The sequence below is a fragment of the Condylura cristata genome, unplaced genomic scaffold, assembly GCF_000260355.1.
Source record: "Condylura cristata isolate star-nosed mole 26May11 unplaced genomic scaffold, ConCri1.0 scaffold00037, whole genome shotgun sequence".
Classification (NCBI taxonomy): Eukaryota; Metazoa; Chordata; class Mammalia; order Eulipotyphla; family Talpidae; genus Condylura; species Condylura cristata.
Window position 1 is genome coordinate 3,754,092 of NW_004567138.1, and position 17,414 is coordinate 3,771,505.

The 17,414-nt window shown below is 41.3% G+C and overlaps 1 protein-coding gene across 1 annotated transcript in view; it reads left to right on the forward strand.

Annotated features, from left to right (window-relative positions):
- The window catches only part of CAP2 (CAP, adenylate cyclase-associated protein, 2 (yeast)), a 141,352-nt gene extending 124,260 nt beyond the window's left edge, over positions 1–17,092 (forward strand). The window contains exons 9-13 of the mRNA XM_004693286.2: positions 1,380–1,555; positions 3,133–3,256; positions 3,345–3,427; positions 12,909–13,049; positions 15,859–17,092. Coding sequence (XP_004693343.1) covers positions 1,380–1,555; positions 3,133–3,256; positions 3,345–3,427; positions 12,909–13,049; positions 15,859–15,942 — 608 coding nt within the window. The 3' untranslated portion in view covers positions 15,943–17,092. The remainder of the gene's footprint in view (positions 1–1,379; positions 1,556–3,132; positions 3,257–3,344; positions 3,428–12,908; positions 13,050–15,858) is intronic.
- The last annotated feature ends 322 nt before the right edge of the window (positions 17,093–17,414 follow it).

Genomic DNA, 17,414 nt, shown 5'->3' on the forward strand with positions numbered 1-17,414 from the left:
GTCGTGAATGTGGCATTTCCATTGACAAAGCTGCACAGCTAAATCACATTCTTGATCCCCTCCCTTGAGCCCAGGTCCCCCCAAACAGACGCGTGATTCAGTCAGTCTACCTGTTCTGCTCCCCACTCTGTCTCTGGTGAATCCTCTCACTGCCCTGCACCTCTGGCCTTGTGCCCCAGCTCTGCATGCATAAGTAAATAAATCTTTTAAAAAATAAAATAAAATATACTGGAATCAGGAGCACATATATTCTAACCAATAAAATCAGGTGGCAGAAAATTTATGCAAATATATTTTTGCTTTGTGCAACTGCTAAGGATTGTGATATAAATCTTCCTGTGTCCTGGTCTAGGAACTAAGCATTCAAAGTTGCCCATTTTTTCTGCTTCTTAGCTGCAACATTCGTTCATCCATAATGTAAGGGAATGGATTCATAGCCTTAAAGTTGAGCCTATACTCTGACGTGTACTTATGGAAATGCTCTAACCTTCTAGGCATTATCTGGGGACTGATTTAGCCATAAGAGAAGCAAGTCATGTGAGCCTCTTGGTCGTTTGCTTTTTGCAACATATTTGTCTATCATCTAGCTCCTTAAAAAATAGGTTCTTCTCAATCATATACCAGAGACATTTTGCAGGGGTGGAGTGGGGAGTGGGATCAAAAACGGGGGGGGAGGGGAGTGCACGGGATTATGGTGATGGCACACGGGTGACTTGGTGATGGGAAACCCGCGGGGATTACAATTGAGATGGAAAAAAAAATGTACAAAATGATGTAAAAATAAACTGTTATAAAATAAAATTAAAAAAAAACAGGTTCTTCAAATGAAAAAAATAATTCCAGTGCTTCTGTTAACTCTCAACTTACAAGGCCTCAGACTTTGCACATGAGCCTTGAGGAAACACAAAACTATTCTTGTTAGAAAAGAAGAGAGGCCAGACTGAAGCGGGCTTTATTGAAAGTCCATGAGGTGGTGACTCTGCAGGCCAAGAAGGGCCCCCCCAAAGTGGGTGTGTGGGTCTTTATAAGATCAAGCAACTGCTGCAGTTTTTTGGCAAGGAAGGGTCATGGGCAGTGGGGTCTGAGGGTGAAGGGTGGGTGGAGGGCGGTGAGGTCTCTCCTGCCCGAAGGGGCTGCTCAGTTCCTTCTGCCAAGTTCAGTTCTGCCAGCTTTCTTTCTGATTTCTCTAGTCTCAGGCTTATCTCAGGTTCCCTGGTGCCTGGTGATGGGGATATGGAGGTGCTATTTTCAGGTGGCCCCTTCATGCTCCCTTCAGTTCTGAAAATAACATACGGGAAAGTCCGATGCCGTTCACCTTGTGTTGATCCCAGAAGTTAGGCTACAGAATGAACAAGAGTGTCTGTGCATTGCCTCCCCAGGACTCCGACACGTCACAGATGACCAGAAGACACACAAGAACCCCAGTCTGCGGGCGCAAAGTGGACAGACTACATCTCCATCCAAAAGCCGCTCTGCAGGCCCCCTGTGTCCCCAGTCTCAGCCTCCTCAGAAACACACTCCTGTGTTGGAGTTGGAAGGAAAGAAATGGAGAGTAGTGAGTTGAAGTCCTTTAAGCCTCATTCCTGATGCGCTCCCATGAAAGGCCCAGGGGCTTGGCTGTTTCCCAGGGCCTTAGCTGTTTCCCTCAGTGAGGTGACAGAGGAAAAGTCACTGAGTAAAATAGAAAATGGGGCATTTCTGTTTTTGTTTAATTTACTTTTATTTTCCTACATCATTAATATTTGAACAGCCTTAGTTCTCCCACCACGGCACCCATGATCTGTGCTCTTTACTCTCCCATTTTGACCCTCCTCCCTCCACTTCCTTTGTTGTTTGCCTCAAATTATAGTCACCTTGCAAATTTTGTCTTTTTCCTGACCCTTTGGTTGGTTTCCCTATATTTCATTCCCTCTGTAAGTGGAACCATCCAATATTTATCTTTCTCCTTCTGGTTTATTTTGCTCAATATCATCCCTTCCAGCTCCATCCATGTTGCCACTATTGGCTTGAGTTGATCATTTTTGACCACTGAGTAATATTCCATTGTGGATATAGACCACATCTTCTTGATCCATTTGTCTGTTTGGGACATTGAGGCTATGTCCATATTTTACCTATTGTAAATAATGCTGCAGTGACCATAAGAGAGCAGATTTCCTTTAAAATTAGTGTTTTTGTGTCCTTTGGGTAGTTTCCCAGGAGTGGGATGGCTGGGAACCGCCACACAGCTGGACCAAAACCAGGGCATTTTATAAGTTCTTGGCTTTTCCTCATTTCTCATACATTCGCTTCTTGAACTTTCTTAAGTTGTTTTTTTGAATTGTGGTAGAATACGCACAGCAACAAATTTGCCATCTCAACATTTAGGTGGGATGTGCCATAAAGGACCAGCCCTCACCACCATATAGCCACAGAAAGAACTAAATGCAAAGCTGAAACTCTGTGCCCCTTAGACACTCCCACCCCATTCCCCTCAGCCCCTTCATCTAACTGGGCTTTCTGTAAACTTTCCATCCCTGCCTCATTCTGATCTGCTGTGGGGGTTTTACTCTGCCCCACCCCTTCCCCACCACTGTGAGAATAGGGCAAAGACACAATGCAAGTTGGTGCCCCTGACAATCTAGGGGAACCTCCTTGCAGAGGGAGGACCCAAGTAAGTCCCTGAAGTGTAGTTGTTACAGGGCAGGGAGAGAGGGGCACCGTACCACCCTGTTACATACTCGCAGTCCTCCAGTACAGAGGAACATAGGAAAGGGGGTGACTTCACAGGCTCCCAGTTTGACTCAGCCACTTATGCTGCAGCTTGTAGTCCAGACTCAGCGTCCAGATTCAACCAAAAGCTCTCCCATGCCTGCCTCAGCCCACTAGCCAGCTGCTTGGTACTGACTGGTTGCATACAGACTGTAAGCAGTGCTTGATCTTTCCCCAGTGTTACAGTGACAAATTATGGCCTGTGGTTTTTTCCCCCTTGATAACGGGAGAAAATGGTTCCAAAGGCAAGCACATATTGAAAAGCTATAAATAATACATGCTGAACTCCCTAGAAACTTAGGCAGGTAACAGATTTGGAGTCCTCTGTGACCTGCATCTCTAAAGCCTTATATTCACCATTTGAACATGTTTTGATTTTAGGAGTACCAAGAGGACAGGAACGACCTTGTGATTGCAGAGACTGAGCTGAAACAAGTGGCTTACATTTTCAAATGCAACAAGTCTACTCTGCAGATAAAAGGGAAAGTCAATTCCATTACAATAGGTAAGGCAGAACTATGACTCCAGGTTGCTTTGATGCCTTGTCTTATGTAGACATTCTGTGTATTTCAGGGTTTTTTTTTCCCCCCTAGATAACTGTAAGAAGTTCGCACTTGTGTTTGACAATGTGGTGGGTATTGTGGAAGTGATCAACTCCAAGGATATTCAGATGCAGGTAAGTGGCCCTTTGAACCATCCTCTGCCCCTTTTGTGGCTTTGCCAAGCTGTCCACCCATCCTGCAAGGGGCCCTCCCTCAGCTGTGCCATCACCTCCTCTCTGATGTCCTAGCTTTCCTTAGGGTTCATTCCTCCTTTTCAGTCCCACAATGTTACAGGATAACCCAGTGTGAAATCAGTGCCTAACTGTAGTTCCTCATCCCACTTAAAAAGAACTTCCATGACTCAACCGCACGCACACACAAAAAGGTTAATAAAGGACTTATTTACAAAAAGGGGAAATGAAGAAAGGAATAACTCAGGGAAAAAGAGAGCAAGAAAAATCCGTGAATGCGTCCTACCATTTCTGCTGAGCTGGAACTCCAGTAGCATGTGAAAGCCAACAAAAGCCAAGGGGTCCCCCAGGTCCATTGCCTGGCTATATACCACGCCTGGCTGCTTAAGTACCCTCAATTCCCAGCATCCTCCCTTCACTGGTGATGATGATGTAGTTTTTGAAGATGAGTTTGGAGTGCAGGGTCCTTGGGTTCACTGGGAATGTTTCCCCCAAAGTTCCCCTTGCAGCGGCATGCAGAGTTCCCAGGTGGTTTTCTGCATGACACAGAGATGGTAATTATACTGAAAGAGCAGGTTTATTAGGAAAAGGGACAGAAAAGAGAAGGACACTTGCATAGGCACAGGTGGGCCGAAAGGGCTGCCCCAAATAGGACAGGTTTGCAGAGAGAGGCCTATGGTACAGGTCTTCGGGCAGGCAGGAAGCTGCTGCCCTAGGCCAGATACAGCCTTTTCTCCTGGGGAGGGGCTCATTCCTTTGTGGGGGGGCCTGTTTGCTGCTGTTTGCTTAATTATGTGGAATCCTAAAGGGACCAGAGACTTCACAATGGGCCACTGGGCACAATCTCTGTATCTTTACCCTCTGGTCTGTGCTTCGCACACTCCCGTAGCAGTCTGATACCTGTTTGGGCCTTAGGCCTTGTGATAGGCATGGAGGGTCTTGATTTCTATGGCTGGGTTAATGGTCATGTGAGTCTCTTCTGCTCCCACCTCCTGCTGAGTCAGGTTTTAACCTTGGATTATCATTTTTTCGTTGTCTGTTATTTTCCTCCACCAATGGGATTAGGGATTAGTCCTTGGTGTCTTGGTTCTCTCTGGTGTGGGGTGGGGGTCGGGTCTATAAAATGTATTTGTAGAGTTTGTTCAGGACCTCTTTCCCCACCCCCCTACCGCAACCCCCCACAAGAACACATCCTATTTTGCACTGCAGTCACTGGATTACCATCACTATTTCAAGACCTAATTTATCTCAGAAATTTATATAGTACTTGCACAGAGGATGTGTCAAATAAATGTTTGTTGATTGGAGTGAATCAGCAAATGAATGAACAAGAATAGTACAGGATTCTCTAGCCTAAGAATACCATGTGCCAGAGAGAATTTCCCTTCAGGAAAATTGGTTCCGAGTAAGGAGGTGGAAAAGGGGAAAGTCGGGAAAGAAGTCAGTAAAATTATCAGAAAAAACAACCAGGAAATTAGGATTAAATTGAATTTTCCAAGCAAGAATATCTTCATTCTTCAGCCTCCATTCCTTCCCTAAATGAGACTTTACAGTATAAAAAAAGCTAAAAGGGCTTCTTACCTTTGGCCAGCTCTAACCACTCTCTTTGATTATATTCTTTTCATTTTGTTAATTACCCCTGATTATAGGATGTCGCCCAATAATGGCTATTAAAAGTGGATTCTGCTTTTACAGCGCTTTCTCTATCACAGCCCAGTTTTGTTTTACTGGGCTTTTCACCACTGCCACTTTTAATTAAAGGGCATTCACTGGCATAGTCCACTAACTACCAGAAGTGGATATTGTTACCCTCAAGTCTGTACTTTAACACTCCCTGCAGCAGCAGCCTGATACCTGTTTGGGCCTAAGGCCTTGTGATAAGGCAGGAAGGGTCTTCATTTCTATGGCTGGGTTCACGGTCATGTAAGTCCCTTCTGCTCCAACCTCCTCGTGTGTCAGGTTTTAACCCTGTAATATCGCCTTTAGGGTTTCTATTCTTTGCTTCTATCAATGACATAAGAAGTTGGTTTTGCGTGTTTTCATTTAATAGAAAGAGCCCTGAACTGGGCACCGTGAGACATGCACACTTCCCTAGCTCTGCTCTCACCGCTGCTTGTGTAAGCAACTCATCTCTAACTCATTTCCCTGCTCTAAAATACAAGACGTTAACTGCAGGATTTGAAGTCCTCTCCAGCCCAGACTCTAAGTCTGCTTGGCACATAGTCCCTACAGATGCAGTTGTTTCTTTCACATTCCTGCTCCATCAATCTCCTTCTCCTGATTTTTCTGTTTCCCCATTTTCATAAATCCCATTCCTTCATAGAAAAGAGTTTGAAAGTCACCAAATAACCCAACCTATGCCCAACTGTTACTGTCACCTTGTAAACAGGGAAAACACTAATTTTTAGATTCTAGATCCTACAGTGTGAGTTATTTGCCTAAGACCACAGAGCATTTAGCACTCATCTCTTCATTAATCTACGAGATATTTATTGACTCTGTCTGACATGCAACATTAAAAACAATAGTAGTCAGGGCCCTCCCTGATGGCACAGCGGATTAAAGTGCAGCACTAGGAAGCTAGCCTCCACCACTGCAGCAAGTCTGATCCCTGGCCAGGGAGCTGACCCACACAGGGAAACAGACCTCTCCTCTCTCACCTCCTACTCCCCTCAGCAATGTACTTCATCCATCTGCCTGTTCTGCTTTGCTGAGTCTCCCACTCTGTCTTTGCTGAATCCTCTCACCTCCCCTGCACCTCTGGCCGGTACCCCAGTTCTGTATGCACAAATAAATAAATCTTTAAAAAAATAGTAATCAAATAAAACAAAAATCCTTGCCCTCTTTGGGCTTGCATTCTGGTAATGCTAACTCCCAATTTAGTATTTCTATTGATCACATTTACCCACTTAATAACACTGCTTTTTGAATATATTATGAGGGAAAATATTAAGGAAATTATTCATCGTCAGAAAAAATTCAGTTCATGAAGGACAGGTGTGGTTCACAGAAGCTTATAATGAGGCCACAATGACTGTTCTGGATGGGGGGAGTTTTGCATAAAGAGCCAGACTTCCTCACACTCCACATTACTTTTTTTTAACAAAAACCGAGATATAATACTTTATGGCAAGAGTCATGCAACTTGGTGGACCCCAGGAAAAGGGGAGGTTCCTGGTTCCCTGCCCCACCCAAAGGAGACTGGGGCTGAGCAAGGAGGAGAAGAATCTGGAGAGGAGACTGAGGAGGAAGGAAGCAGGATGGAGAGCCAGAAGGAGACCTGAGGATGGCACATGGGGGCAGAGACATGTGAAGAAGCAGCCCTGTTTCTTGGCCCTGGACTGGTTGAAACAGATGTGGGTGAGAGACCCGTGAGGAGGAGGTTAACAATGGCAGCGTTTATCTTGATTTTGATTTTGCTCTTTTCCTCCCAGATTTGACGTCCAGAGTTGCGTTAGACTGTGATGGGCTTCAGGACCTTGCTTTGGGCCAATCCCTTTTGGGTGGAGTTTTACCCTTGAGGGGATGGGTAACTTGGGGTGTTTGATTCAGAAACCATATTTTTTGTCTTTTCTGTATTGCACACTAATTGTATTATAGTTCCTTTCCATTAAAGGTCTTACATGTTTTGTCTTGATGCAGCAGATGGCAGAACCTATTTAGAGCAGGCAGGTTTGGGGGTTCTGGGGTATCCCTCTCTTTGACCTGTAACAGACTGAGTAGATAATTTGCCACTATTAAGCATTTACTTTGTGTTAACACTTGAAAGGAATCTTGGAAATAATCTAATCTAACTGAACCTCTTTTAATTTTAGAGAGTTCATTAAAGGTTTCCTTTTATTCTTCAGAAATGGGACTGGATAGCAATGATGAAATAATATGTATAGAATTACCAATATTTTGAATATGTAGCTGCATCACATTCAAAATTTTACAACCAAATGAATTAAATACAAACCATGAAACTACAGCAAAGTAAAAGAAAACAGTTCAAAATAATAAGCTTTCTGGGGAAGAAAAAATTCTAAATTGAAAAATAATTGAAGAAATTAAAATTTATAAAATCATAGAAGGAGACCAATCTGCCTACTTATGAAATTTTAACTTATCGATTTCATACATTGGAATTCTGTGTAGTCATATTAAATGGTTCCTATAAACACACCATGTTAAGAGGAAGGAACACTTTATACCATTATGCAGAGCATTTTCATTTTTCATAAATACACGTATGCACCTATATACAGAGCTATACTCTCTACATCTGATGTCATGAAGTCAGAGAAGGTAAAGTACTTTTTTAAGGCTTCGTTTATTTATGCATACAAGAATTGGGGTTTAAGCCAGAGGTGTGGACAGAGGGGGGAGGGGGAGGGTGTGACAAGATTCACCAGAGACAGAGTAGAGAACAGAACAGGCAAATCCACTGAAATACACAGCCGAGGGGAGCAGCAATGAGACGGGAGATGTCTGCTCTGACGTGGGTCAGCTCCCTGAAGGAGATGGAACTCATGAGGCAGTGGCTGGAAATAGCTTGATAGTGCTGAGATTTATCCCCTTTGCCACCAGGGTGGCCCAGATATAGTACTTTTTAAATCAAATTAAGGATATCTATCAAAATTCCATATCAAATATTGTGTGTGCTTCATTTGAAACTTTGGAATTTCCATTGAAGTCAGAATCAAGAAGAGAATTCCTTCTATCAGTGCTCCAGACCAGCACTGCACTAAAAGGGATAAGCTCAGGAAAATGTGAAATAGAAAATTGGAGAAAGAAGAGACAAAAATACCCTTATTTGTTGACAAAATGATGACCTTTACAATAAAGTCCAAGAGATTCAGCAAGCAACACCAGTGTATTATTGACTTATATCATGCATCACCGAATGATGATACATTTGGAGAAATGTGTTGTTAGGTGATTTTGATATTGTGTGAACATCAGAGAACATTGTTACACAAACCTAGAGGGTATAGACCACTAAGTATATAGGCCACATGAAATAAACTACTGGACCACTATTAAAATGCAGTCCACTGTGGACCAGAAAAATGTCATTAAACTATGCATGACTATAATGATTAGACGATGTAATAGAAAACATTATTAAAATGACAACCAAGAAATTTAAAATTTTTTAATTTCTGAATTCCACACCAGGAATACTATGTAATCACTTAAAAAAAAAAATGACCCCCTGATACAAGATATTCAAGGAGAATTTGAAAGATATGTAAAAAAATAGAAAGACATGAATACCAATTGTCCCCATTTATTTAATCTCTAAATTCAGTGAACTCAGCTCAGAATCACAATAGTATTCTTATTGAAAATGGTCTTTGCATTCATTTGAAAGAATATTGACAAGCATAGCTGAACCACTTTAAAAATACAAAAATACACCGATGAAGCAGAATAGTAAGCCATGAAATAGATAAATGAACACATGGATAGGAAGTTCAGAATAAATAATGGATTCCAACTCTATTCATGTTAAGTTCTAATTATGAAAAGGAATACAATACTTTCAAACACTGAGAATAAATTTCAGAAGAAAATCTTTACGGGCTCAGAGTGGAAAAGAATTGATTAGCTTCTAAAAACGCAAAGAAAGATGGATCTAATCACATTAATATTAATTACATGCTCAACAGAAGACACATACACAAAGATAACCCACATAGATTGAAGGTCGATACTTGTAATAATAAAAATCAAAAGGGATTTGAAACCACAATATATAAAGAATTAACAAAATCAACAAGAAAAAAAGACTTAATAACCTGACTTTTAAAAAAAAATTAAGCAAGTAGTATGAAGATCATTCAAAGAAGAAAAAACTGGAATAATTGATAAATATGTGAAGAGATGCATAACCTAGTAGAAGTAGAAATGTAAATCAATATTACAACTAGATCTATCTTTTCACACTAATCAATTTTGCATTCAGGTCTGTCCTTACCCTGCAAGGGATTGTGTTAAGTGAAATCCAGGCACATCCCAAAAGGGATGGAAATTTGGCAGCGTGGCTCAGAGACAAGTATTTACTGAATACTTTTAGAACTTGTAGATACACAAACCAAATGGATGTCACTGCAATTTAAATACATTTAATAAAAGGCTCTAAAAGAGCTTGGACAATTTACAGACAGAAAGCAGATTAGTAGATCTGGGGGTGAGGATAGAGATCAGCTGTAAGTGGATATTAGGACTATTTGGGGAATGATAGAAATAGTCTAAAACTGAACTGAAGGCATAGTTGCATGACTGCAAATGAACTAAATATCATCAAATTGAATACTTAACACAGGTGAGCTTTAACTTCATAGATTTTTGCCTCGATAATGCTATTAAAAAGATTGAAAGGAAAAAGGCATGAACTGAAGCTCATATGATTTGGTCCAATAATTCTATTTTTGAAAAACTAGTATAGGAAAATAGTACAAATTATGTGAGAAAGACTAAGATAGAAAGAAATATAAGGTATAGAGAAATAATTACAATTAATACAGAAACTATTTAAGTGCTAGAGCCTGGAGAAAGTCACAGGTCACCTGTCACTCGCAGAGGGGCTACTCTGTGACCCCCTTCTTCTTATCAGAAATGATCTCTGTTCTCAAATCTCAAAGTGTTCACATCATGTATGCAATTGATTCTAAGGCAGTCTGTACCAAAACACTATGGGAATGACAATTCTTACCAGATCAAGGCAATTTTTTAGTAAAATTTCTTATCCTAGTCTATTTCTTTCTCTCTCTCTTTTTTTTTAAGATTTATTTATTTATGCACACAGAACTGGGGTACAGGCCAGAGGTGCAGGGACAGTGAGAGGATTCACCAGAGACAGACTGGGGAGCAGAACAGGCCGACTGACGAAGTACACTGCTGAGGGGAGCAGCGGGCAGGTCAGGAGAGGTCTGCCTCGCCATGTGGTCACCTCCGGGTCAGGCAGGGATCAAACTCATGCAGAAGTGGCCCCCAATTCTTAGTGCTGTGCTTTAACCTGCTGCGTCACCAGGGAGGGCCCTTTTTTAACTATCATTTAATTGCATTTTATTGCAATTAATGCACAGCATAATGCGTAATGTTGCTTTTTTTTGGCATTTTAACATTATATAAGTTGTAGGCGTTCATTGTTGATAATCAGCATGTACACTTACTACTTGAAGTTTACTGCTAAAAATCCAAATCCATAGTTCACCACCACACCATTGTTCCATTTTCCCTTGTACCAGGAACCATAACCACTGGTAACCACTAATTGGCCTTACAGTTCAAAAATTATTTTTTATTTAGTTCATCTATTTGGTTTTTATATATACATATTATATACATACATATTCATGTAGGGTCTCATCTTTTTTATAACTCAATAGTATTCCATTCCATAGATTCCAACACATCTTCCTTATCCATTCATCTATCAAATCTATCAATGAGCACTTAGGTTATTTCTAACTCTGGCTATGGTAAATTGTGCTGCTGTCAACATGGGGATGTATCGATCTTTTCAGATTAGTGTTTTTGTATTTTTCAGGTAAATACACAGAACTGGGTTGATTAGATTGGAAGTTCAATTTTAGGTTTCTGGAGGAATCTCCATACTGCTTTCTATAATGGCTACATCATTTTACATTCCCACAAACAAGGTCTTAGGGGTTCTCTTCTCTCCACATCCACGCTCGCTCACACTGTTCTTGTCTTTTGGATAATAGCCATCCTCACAGGTGTGCAGTGATATCTCATTGTTGTTTTGATTTGCATTGCTCTGATAATAAGACATGACGAACGTCCTTTCGTGTGCCTGTTAGCCATCTGGAAGTGTTCTGGCAAGGGAAACAAAAGCAAAAATAGGCAAATTGGACTACATCAAACTAAAAAGCTTCTGCATGGGGAAAGAAACTTGCATCAGAACAAAAATGGGAGATGATATTTGCATGCTATCCATTCAACAAGGGGTTAACATCCAGACTGGATAAAAAACTCATAAAGCACAACAATAAAAATACAATCTGATTTTAAAATGGCAGATGATCTGAATAGACACTTCTCCAAAGAAGGGCTATTTTTTTTTTTTAATTCTGCTGTTGCTTTTTCAGCTATTCAGATACAAAGGATAATTCAGCAGTTTTAGCATAATATAGCAATATATAAATACAAACTGCATTACTGGTATAATGCAAGGGCCTCATATGGCCCGGCAGCAATTCACAAACAAATCACCTAAGACTGATAACTTAGCCCATTCCCATTACTTGTCTGGCATTCATAGAGTGCTCTTCTGTATGCAGATGCACTTCGTTATTATAAAATAAGCAGATCTCGAAATTGCCAAAACATTACTACTGGCACTCTTGAAATATAGTTACATGCATTATCTTTATTTCATTTTATTTATGGCAAGGCTCTGTGCTTACCTGACCTTGAACTACCTTGCTTTTTTTGCACTGGGGCTCATTTCCAACTCGGTGTCCAGTTTCTATGGCAAGAGGAAAAAACAGAAATGTGGTGATCTGGCCCGACTCCCCTAAGGAATTTTTTCCATCACCTGCACCATCAACTGGAGTTGCTCCTTTAGTTAGCAATCAGGCCCTTTCTTCAGGGTGAAAGAGGAGATGTCTTTCTCACTGCAATTACCATTACAAGAAGGTAAATTATAGAATTGTAGTATAATCCTTGGGGAGAGTGTGCCTGTTTAGACATGGCAGTGCTTGAAAACTGCTCAAAAAGAAACTTAAAACTGATCAGAATTTTTATAGCACCTAGATATTTGTAAGTAATACAAATGCCTCCACTTGTGGATGGCACTTTTTACCTATACAATAAGAGACCTGAATCAAGGCTACAGTTTTGGCTCCTGAAATGAATACACTTCATTCTTTCATGTAAGCTTCACATTCAGGCAGGGAGATTTTTATCTAGCCAAGGTGAAAAGAGTCACAGTATTTCTTACTATTACTAAGATTTAGGGAACATGGTAATTACAGAAAAATGTATTTGCTCATAAATGACAATATTTATTCCCAGACAATATTAACCCCAGTTGCATAAAGATTACTGAAAACTGGAATTTTAAGCAAATGAAAGCAAGGCATCTTGTTTCTTTTATCATGAAATCAAATATATGTTTCAAATCCACTAACAGGCTTGAGACTTTTTCCTGAACATCTAGCTGCTGCTTTCAAATTAATCCCTTTATGTGTCTCAGGAAAGAGACTCTGATGCTTGAGAATCTCCTTGTGTGGCAGAATGAAAATGCTGTCCCCAAATGACACCTACCTGAAATGGTGCCCTTATCCTGCCTCTCCAGTACCCCCTCCTCTCAGCTACCCCGAAAGCTTGGTGATTCCCACGAACTCTGCTTATTTGGAGACACTGGAGTTTTGTTTCTTTGCTGAGGCCTTGGTTTTTTTCTCTATTTCAGGTAATGGGGAAGGTGCCAACAATTTCTATCAATAAGACAGAAGGTTGCCACATATACCTCAGTGAAGACGCTCTGGACTGTGAGATTGTGAGTGCCAAGTCATCGGAAATGAATATTCTTATCCCTCAGGATGGGGATTACGTAAGTACCTTTTCAAAGGCGGGAAAGAATTTTTCTTGAGCCTTCTTGTTATTTCCATTCTTAGAGATTGATTCAGCAGTGACCAACCTAGAAGCTTCATTGGTAGATGAAATCACAAGCAGGAGAGGAAATCAGAGTTACCTCTCCCATCTTTCTCCCTGTTTTTTTTCCTAATTGGCTCACACCTAGATTTGTAAATCTCAAGAGAGTTGACTTAATTATCACCTCTGTGGACTAGCTTGGTCAAATAGTATACTATGCTTCTGAATACATATCACCTACTACTAAAGTTGTCTTTGCTATGTGGAGGCAAACAGAAAAGAGGGAGAAATGTTTTGGGGAGCAGCTAAGAAAAGGGGTCATACGAAGCAGACCTACTTGGATAGGTTCTCAGACTCAGTATAAGAATCAGCATAGCACTATGAAGCTATCCATAGCCACTGCGGGAAGAATTTGATCCCTGCCCTGGAGGTGACCACCTGGCGTGGCAGACCTCTCCTGACCCGCCTGCCCGCTGCTCCCCTCAGCAGTGTACTTCATCAGTCCTCTTCTGCTCCCTATTCTGTCTCTGGTTGGTGAATCCTCTCACTCCCCCCTACTCTGTACCTCGGCCCGCAACCCAGCTCTTGTATGCACAAATGAATAAATCTTTAAAAAAAAACAAGAAGAATCAGCTGAGGAAGATCCTATACAATCAAAATACCAACAAAGTTGTAAAACGATGGGAATTTGTTGACAATAAAAATAAAAGAGAACCTGGGCCCTCCCTGTGGCGCAGCGGGTTAAAGCACTGGACTGAGAAGCTAAAGCCACTTCCGCATGAGTTCGATTCCCGCCTGCCCCGGAGGAGACCACATGGCGCGTAAGACCTCTCCTGACCTGCCCACTGCTCCCCTCAGCAGTGTACTTCGTTGATCTGCCTGTTGTGCTCCCCGCTCTGTCTCTGGTGAAGCCTCTCACCGCCCCTGAGCCTCTGGCCTGTACCCCAGTTCTGTATGTACAAATAAATAAGTCTTTAAAAATAAATAAATAAAAAATAAAAGAGAACCAGCTGGAAGTTCAAGAGACTCACACTGGGGCCCTGGAATCTGTATTTTAACAAGGAGGCACCCCAGATGATTCTGATGCTATCAGCCCATCCAACCCCCCTTCTGAGAAACAACAGTTTAAGTAATTTGGAACCCATTTACTTTCTTTGCTTCCTCTCCCCAACACAGCAGCCTCTAAAAAAATAAATAAATAAAAACATGCAGGTATTCTCATACGTTGGAGAAGATAGATAAATAAATACATGTTCTGCATTATCCAGTGTGCTAACCTGTTGCTGCAGTTGGGAAGTTAGTTATTGTTTCTTGAGAAATAACTCGAGAGATAATTCCCTCTTCTTCAAATTATTCATATTCTGATTATCCTTTCATTGTAAATGCACATGAGGGCAGTGAACCAGAGAAGGATGGGAGAAAGAAAACTTAGCAGTATGAAAAGAAGGGGTTCCCATCAGCCTGTGGGTCAATAATGAGTCGTCTACATAGCAGTTAGCACTGTGTTCATCTCCTTAGAGAGTGTAACTGCTCCCCAAATGCCAGTAAGTTCTTCAGGACTCCCCAGCAGCATCCAGACAGCCTCCTAAAATTCATCATTTAAGTCTAAAAGCAAAACTACCAGCACTAGGCCATGAAATACTGAAGAGCAGAAGCCAACACAGAACAGCTTCCAGTTAGGAGAGCAAAAATCAGGGTGACCTCTGCCCTGTGCAGCTGACTAGGCCGAAGGCTCGCTGCATAGAAACTGCAGTAAGAAACGCTGTGGGATTTTCTCCAGACTCAACCGACCAGCATCCCTGGACATGGCACCCACATATCTACCCAAGTGGGGTCCTCCCTGGTGGCGCAACTCTGAGGGTTGAAGCACAGAACTATGAGGCGCCTCTATAGCCACTGCAGCTGGAGTTTGATCCCCAGCCAGGGAGGTGACTCACACGGCGCGGCAGACCTCTCCTGACCCGCCCGCTGCTCCCCTCAGCAGTGTATTTCAATCAGTCAGCCTGTCCTGCACCCCACTCTGTCTCTGGTGAATCCTCTCACTGCCATTGTACCTCTAGCCTATACCCCAGTTCTGTATGCATAAGCAAATAAATCTTTAAAAAAATTTTAAGGATGAAACAAAGAAGCCTCCGTCTTAAGAAACCCACAATATCCCTTTAGGGTCCTGCTTAATGAACAAATAAAGCTTGGTGTGTGCTTTTGGCACGCCCTGGAACTTGTTGAAAATGCAGATTCTCGGTCCGACTGCACCAGAGTCTGCACATTTGCAAGCATCCCCAGTTTCTCCCTGTGCATAAATGGTGCAGAATGCTGGTCAGAGGCTGACTGGTGTAGGCTCTGCTGCACTGCTCATTGGCGATACAGCAGACCTCTCCTGTCTCACCGCTGCTCCCCTCAGCAGTGTATTTCAGTCAGTCTGCCTGTTCTGCTCCCCACTCTGTCTCTGGTGAGTCTTCTCACTTCCCGCATCTCTGTCTGGCCTGTATCCCCATTCTTGTATGCATAAATAAATCTTAAAAATAAAGTCTTAGGATGAAACAAAGACGCCACAGTAGCACCGAGCAGGCAGCAAGCTCTCCCCTTACTGATGACACTGGCTCAGTTTCAGAACAGACACGTGATTGCACAAGTCTTCAGGTGACACAGAGGACTTATGACAGATTTGGGTTCCGTGAGATATCTCTGTTCATCATGGGACATACTCAGCTTTCCCTCTGCTTCCAGAAGGAAACCTTGGTTTAAGTGACTGTTCTTGCTTTTTGCAGAGGGAATTTCCTGTTCCTGAGCAGTTCAAGACGACTTGGGATGGATCAAAGCTGGTCACGGAACCTGCCGAAATTATGGCCTAAGCTCCAGAGAGAAGGAACCCCCTGCCCTGAATCTCCCCTTCCCACACTCACAAAAACAAGCAGCATTAAAGACCTAGAAGTTGCAGGAACACATACTGCTTTAATTTTGGCCTCCAGCAATTACAGAAACAGCATCATTTCTGGCATGCTTTCGTGAGCATTTTGAAATTTAATGTTTCCTCATCACTTGCTTTTATGTGTGATTCGAGTCCCATGTGACAACTCGTGAGCATTCTACATTGAAGGGGGATAAAGAACTCTGTACCCTTTATATCATTAATAGTCCTGATAGGTAAAAATAGTGCATGAATCACTTTTACCTTTAGGTGTGACTGCTGATTCACTTTTATATTGATGTTTACTTACTAGTGAAAAATAAAGCCTTGGAGAATCTAAGATGTACATTTTTACCTTTAAGAAAACTGCACAATGATATCGTTGTAGTATTATGCTCTGAAAAGTACACGATATTATTTTTTCTTATTTTTTCTCACATGTTCACCTTAATCAGCATGGACCCACTGGCAGCATGAATAAGTGAATATTCCAATCCATGTTTTAAAAAATATATAAGAAAATTACATATGAAGGCTTGTACTAAGTTTCTTGGTCCTTGGAAACCTGTGCACTTTGCAGTTATTAAAAATCTAAACTAAAAAAATGACTTATCGTAAAAACTTTTCCACCATGTCACTTGGAAAACTTACTTTATTGCATAAAGGTTTTCATGCCAAAAGATTGGTGGAAGCAGTTTTTTGTTGCCTGGTTTCTTTGCTATGGAAGACTCACAGTTTTGCTCTAACCTAAAAGTCAATTTGTTTTCCAATTTTTGAAGCTGTTAAGTATCAGATGCCTTGTACATGACGGTGTTAACGTCTTATTTTAGGCTACTTTCTTCTATTCTACTTGCTGGACTTGCTTATCAGTCTCAGAAATGAACATGAAAAAGCCATAGATGTATTGTGTCCTGTAAAAACCTACAGAACTATTTGTTGGTTAGGCTTGCTGATCCTATTTTTGTAGTATTAATAGGAATGCTTTTCCAACATAAGATAACTATGTTACTCCTTTGTATCTTAAAGTATCTAGTGCTGAAAAATCTGCAACTTCTTGGATGACATGTAATGAATTTTAGTATAATACTTGCAGGCCCAATACAAGCTCTAGATTGTGCCTCTTATAGCCTTTGGGATACATTATTTCCGTTTTTTAACTACCTTCTCTATCCATATACAAATTATTAATGCTCATTTACCAAGGTTTTGCTATAAAAGTTTTGTCCTTATGAATAATGTTGTGGCTTTAGTAAATATCTTTTTTCCAACTGTAAACTTATTCTAAAATAAAATAAAACTCTAATTGTTTATATACTGTGATGGATCCTGGGTGTTAAAATTGTGTGCGTGTGTGTGTTCTGGGATTTGTGCCTAGCTCATATGTTGGCTTTAAGCAACATGACCTAATTGAATTAA